This window comes from Ostrinia furnacalis, unplaced genomic scaffold, assembly GCF_004193835.3.
Source record: "Ostrinia furnacalis isolate ACB-3 unplaced genomic scaffold, ASM419383v2 OfSCF1785, whole genome shotgun sequence".
Lineage (NCBI taxonomy): Eukaryota > Metazoa > Arthropoda > Insecta > Lepidoptera > Crambidae > Ostrinia > Ostrinia furnacalis.
The window spans coordinates 197,950-203,657 of NW_021132024.1; the positions used below are offsets into that span (position 1 = coordinate 197,950).

General features: G+C 38.0%; 1 protein-coding gene across 1 annotated transcript in view; it reads right to left on the bottom strand.

The window, feature by feature from the left end:
- galene (potassium two pore domain channel subfamily K member galene) overlaps nt 1–4,859 on the bottom strand; it is a 37,013-nt gene extending 32,154 nt beyond the window's left edge. Inside the window, exons 1-5 of the mRNA XM_028305784.1 lie at nt 4,798–4,859; nt 4,005–4,259; nt 2,322–2,450; nt 908–1,027; nt 41–167 (exon numbers count right to left, since the gene is read on the bottom strand). Of these exons, the coding sequence (XP_028161585.1) occupies nt 41–167; nt 908–1,027; nt 2,322–2,450; nt 4,005–4,076 (448 nt within the window). The 5' untranslated portion in view covers nt 4,077–4,259; nt 4,798–4,859. The remainder of the gene's footprint in view (nt 1–40; nt 168–907; nt 1,028–2,321; nt 2,451–4,004; nt 4,260–4,797) is intronic.
- Between the last annotated feature and the right edge of the window lie 849 nt (nt 4,860–5,708).

Sequence of the window (5,708 nt, forward strand, 5' to 3'; positions counted from 1 at the left end):
AACATAATACTAGTCTGCAGGTAACTTATGTGATACTCACCGATGGTGGTGATGACAATGATGGAGTAGAACAGGGCCCCCGTGAAGGTCCACTGGATGTGGTCGGTGCTCTCGTTGCCGTCCCAGCCGCGCACCTTCATCTCCAGCAGGATAGAGTTCTCGAAGTCCTGATGAAAATTATCGATTTCATTACTTTAGATTCTTGGGGCTTTGCCAAGCTTCAAATGAGTTTATCACCCGTTAAATTTTATAAATTATAGAGTTAGAACACTTTTATAAACCAGAATAGTGCATATTTTCATTAAGTTTTTGACCTTAATGTTTATTCTTATCATACAATTTTCCTGATGAATTCCGTGTTCCAAAAATAACAAAGGTCACATCCAAATAGTGAGGAAAACCTTGCATAGTCACTTGTCGCCACCGGACACTTATAACTATCATTTTATTAGACCTCATGTAGGTTCCTCGATTTAAGCAATGAGGTACTTTATACTTCCACCTTGCCATGAGTTGTCCAAAAATCTGCCGTAACAGTAACAAATGTAATGGCCCTTTATTATTACGGTAAAATACTAGAAAGAACTGACGATCGTTTTTTTTATTTTTTATCCACAACGAGGACGATCTTGGCCTGTATCTCACCTGATGGTAAGTGATGATCAGGCCGAAGGTGGAAGCGAGCTTCACCCGGAATCCTCAACCACAGAGGATCTGGCTATCTTACCTCTAACTGCCGGAACACAACAATGCAGTTAACATTGTTGTTATGGCGACAGACTTAGATATCTGGTGAAGATCGGGGGATCTAACGCACCTGGACTCAGATAGCGCAGAACCTGTCGTTATGGATGGGGGAGGCCTTTATCCAGCAGTGGGCGACAGTATAAATGAGAACAAGTGTTACCTTGAGCATGTCGACGGCGCCGGAGGTCCAGTTGCTCTGGTTGAGCAGCGGCACGCGCGTCGTCATCAGCCACATGCTCTGCGTCGTGTTCTCGCGGATCCTCGAGATGTTCATCTTTACCTTCAACACAAACTCTTCTTGTTTATTCTAAGAAAATTTTAGTACCTAGGTACTCTGCATTGTACAAAAATGATTAATTTCTTATATTGGATGCAAGTCTATTCGTATTCATCCTAAAACTTTGAAGCTGTGTTATTTAGAACTGAGAGTTATTATGATAATTTTGTAGTAGTGTTTTATATTTATACGTACCTAAGTAGGATAGTCTACCATTCTTGCCTCAAAAAGCGCTACAAATCCTTTAAAAACATAGCTTCGAGACAGACAGACCTACGAGTATTACAACCACGATTCCGATATGTACAGTTCTTTTTGTTTACGAAAGATTTATTTGATTAAATCATTATTTTTCTCATTTTGTATGTAGACCTAGCTAAATTTAGAGTACATTCCATTTAAGAATAGAACTAAAACATTGAAACAATCATTCAAATCAATGCCAAAGCTATGATGTGCCGGTGCCGGTGGCGTCCGCGCGCTCTGAACATATCTCTCACGCGCCAATTAGCGTCATCGCCTGAAAAATTATCGCGCAGTTTGATTTATCTGCAGACAGCTATTTTTCACCATAGACTGTGAGTAGAAAGACTGTCAAAATAACTAAATCTAATTCTAATCTCTACGTCTAAATAACGTAACTTAAAGTAAATATGGATGGGAAATTATTTATTTTCATCATCATGGAAATGATTATATCTGAAAACGTAGTATTTACACCAAATGACGAAATATGATGTAGGTACCTAGTCAGTGTGCGTGGGTTGAGAGGACCCTCCATACCATGGTCTTTGGGATTTAGATAAGACACAGCGCCTAACGTAATAATCATACTTATTGTATTCACCTTGGGAACTGCGCTGCGACTCTAGGCGCTTGAGTGAATTCAATTTCATAGTACGTTCAGAGGCGATTAGTCCTTCATAGACTGATAATAATATCATGTTTATTCATAGCAAATACCTATAACTTTTACTCCAGACTTCTGTACTAAATGCTCTGCGATAGTTTTGAGAATCTATGCAGCAGTCCATTGTCATCAAGATCGTAACAGGCACACAACTTTGATGTCATTTACTACTAACAAAATGGAAGTAAAAAAAAATAAGACACCAGGGGGCGTAGTGTGAGTTTTCGTCAAACGCATTCGATGTCGACTGCGTAAAAAAGTGACAATAAATGTATGATGAATTGTACAACGCCCCTAGCGGAAACGTTCAAGAACTAAAAACGCGCTCGCTCGCTAGTGACGACGTTGGAGGTAAACTCACTCTAAGCCCTCAGAATAACTTCGTACCTCTCGCTCGTACTGCGCCTCCAAGCGCTCGAAGGTGACGGCGCCGAGGATGCAGTAGGCCACCACGAGGCTGATCATCACGAAGTGCGAGAACACCACCGAGCACAGCCGCCACGTATAGTACAGCACCTGCGCAGGTCACGGGAATGGGGTGAAAAAAGATAATAGCAAACATAATGGAATCAAAACATATTTCCTGGCCAGTGCTGGAGTGTGGAAACTGTGTTCTACAAAACCGTGTTCTTCGGAAAATAATTTATGATAATTAAGCATAAATAATAGCGTATCAAACTTGATAAACGCGAACTTCGAAAATCTTACTTATTTTAAAAATTCAGTTGCATATTGTTAAAGTAAAAAGTTTATTTTATAATTCATTACTGAATTTTTAATTATAAAAATTCATGTATTTATTTCTATAGCAACATTCATCAAATAGTTGCTTGACAAAAATTTAATAACTACAAATGCACATTTTATTATTTTAATGTGGGTAGTTGTCGTATGACCGGTCGGCGATAGGATAGCTCGCCCGCTCAGTCCGTGTTTTATTGTGCGCGGGGACAGTCTTGTTCGGGTGTCATTTTAAAGATTTTTTAAATAATTATAGTGAATTTCGGCATCGTGCCTACATGAAATGTGGTGACAGTTGTGATTTCTAAAGTTTATGGAGCGTTTACAGTGATCTCGGTGGAATCAGTAGCCACAACACAACACAGTACATTGCGGAGCATGTGAGTAACTTTTTACTACTGCATTTTAATCGTAAATGATAATACATTCACATCTTTCCTACCACAATATGTTTTCGAATCTATAAAATTAAATATAACACTACCTACTTAATACAAACATTGTGTGTGAGTAACGTAAGTATGTTCTGTTTTCCAATTGCCGTTGTATGTTTAAAATCTTTCGTGGTGTGTTGGCATATTCACATACCTTACCTATTTGAAGTCAATTTAATGGAAAACAGCTATCATCTTGTCGACTGTTTAGATTTAGTAGGACGCGTATTGGGCAATTTCCCGAATGCTGGCTGTAAGTAATATATTTATCAGCGCGTTCCTCATCGGCGCGCGCGCAGTTTACGAGCGGTCGCTCGCTCACCTCCGATAAATCTCGGCTGTAGTAGCCAACTCTTGATTAATGTTTCTGAAGCTTTTCGTTCTTAACAATTTACCCATTAGTTGAAATTTTTAAACAGATCTTTTTTTAATAAAAAAAGTCAAAAGTCAATGTAACAAATATTTGTAGTGGGTAACATTTAAAAAAAATCGATGAAACTCAGAACATTAAGTAATTAGGCACATTATTATCCATTTCTTTAAGGCCCGATTCGACCAAACTTTTATCCGAGATTATCTCCTGGTATAATGACATATTGACAGTGACAGGAAAATATATCAAAGCTGACGATTTATTCTGAGATTAACATTTACTCTTGTTTGGTCGAATCCACCCTAAGTAATTTTAAATCTACGCGTATTATGCTCACCGCTCAGTCTTTTTATGAATCACTAGAGAGGAAAACAATAGTAGGTTATGATCGTATTTGCGGCATAGTTCAGATTATTCATATACCTACAAAGTTCGTCTGCAGAGCTTCAGTCAGGCCAATATAATATCATACATACGAAGATTACTGTAAATTCGTAACGGTAGCAGTAACTAAGTACTCACTTTGGCACATTTGCTGGGCGGAGGCATCGCGGGGCCCTCGGCGCGCTCCACGCGGCCCTCGCGGCGCGACATGCCACTTACGCACTTCGCACTTTCACACGAGAAAACACTTCAAACTCTTCTTAACACTCAAAAGTAAATATATGATATAGTACACATTTTCCATAACGATTTGTTTTTTGTCAAATTGTCATCTTGTGTCTGATTATACACATTTTATCTTATTAACTAAATATTGCACACAGTATTAATTGTCTAGGGCAAATGTTTAATTAAAATCAATTAGAAAAAGTCACATAAAATGATGACTACACAGAGGTCAGAGATTGAAAAATTAGCTCTTAACATTGACTGAAATAATAATTTATTGATTCTGCTTATCGAGATTCTTAGAGCTTAAAAAGATTAAACACTTTTTCATTTATACGAATAAGGTATAAACTGGCAGAGATTGCTTTTATGGCATTAAGTTCGCTTGGCGTACCATTTATGACATTAAAGCATAAAACAATATCTGCAACATTGATGTTAAAATATAGTAGCTGCCTTCACAGCTGAAACGGACGTAAGTTTTAAATGAGTAAACATTTTCTCAGAATTAAATCTAATTTTCCAGAGTCAATATTTACGTTAGTACTACTCGTATTTACTACACTACTGATCGGTTTCTACTAAATAATCACTGGCCGCTAACACACTGACAACTTTGTTGCAACAGTCATTTGCACTTTTCAACACTCTTTCCATCGCTATTTTCTCCTGAAGTCGAAAATTAGCGAATTTTCCCACGGACCGTAGATGCGCGTGCGCTTTCCGCGAACTGGTGCCGACTCGGCGCCCGTCGGCCGCGCTCGGGGAGTCTCGGGATACTAGGAGTAGGTACCTATTCCGCGAGCCGCGGGTTTTATGATCAAACGGCTATTTGGGTCACCACTGGACAGGCAGGGTTAACAAACTCAGTGTTTGAATTAGAAGAAAATTGACAGGTTTTGCCACTCTGTTGTGCTTCCGTGACGCATAACAGAGCGGCAAACGAGACTAAGGTAGAGTTGCACCACCTTATTTTAACCGTGACAATAACGATAACCGGAGTTTTTTGTATGGAGTTTGACAGACTTTTGACGTCTGTTAAAGTTAAAGTAAGATGGTGCAACTCAGCCTTAGCGTAGCGCATCTAGCGGTCAAAAGCTACACGAAATGCCTAGATACTGTGACAGATTCTCATATTTCTCCGTATAATAAAATAATCAATCGTGCATGCCACATCATTTTAAATACGTTATTATTTTAAAAATAAAAGTACATTTGGATAATATTTTTTGTATTTTCAATGCAGAAAATTGTCAACCCTAGCTCAGCGTTCATTCATAAGCTATATTCCCTTGCACTGCTAATAATACGATTGGGAACATCAGTTTTATGGCACGTGCGCCAGACTAGTGTTTCTGGATCTTATACTAAGCCATAGGCTTTACTCTTATTATTATTAGTTATGAATATCTTACTATATTATGAGATGAAGATGTCGTTTCTTTTAGTAGTCTCCATAAATCACTAACTAAAACTTTTTCCTTTTTTTTATCAAAATTCGTAATTGATTAGACCTTAATTTAAAATTAGGATTTAAGAATAAAGATAAATTCACAAATATACTTTTCAAATAGTGGTAATTCAAAAATATAGATGAATAAAAATAAAATACGA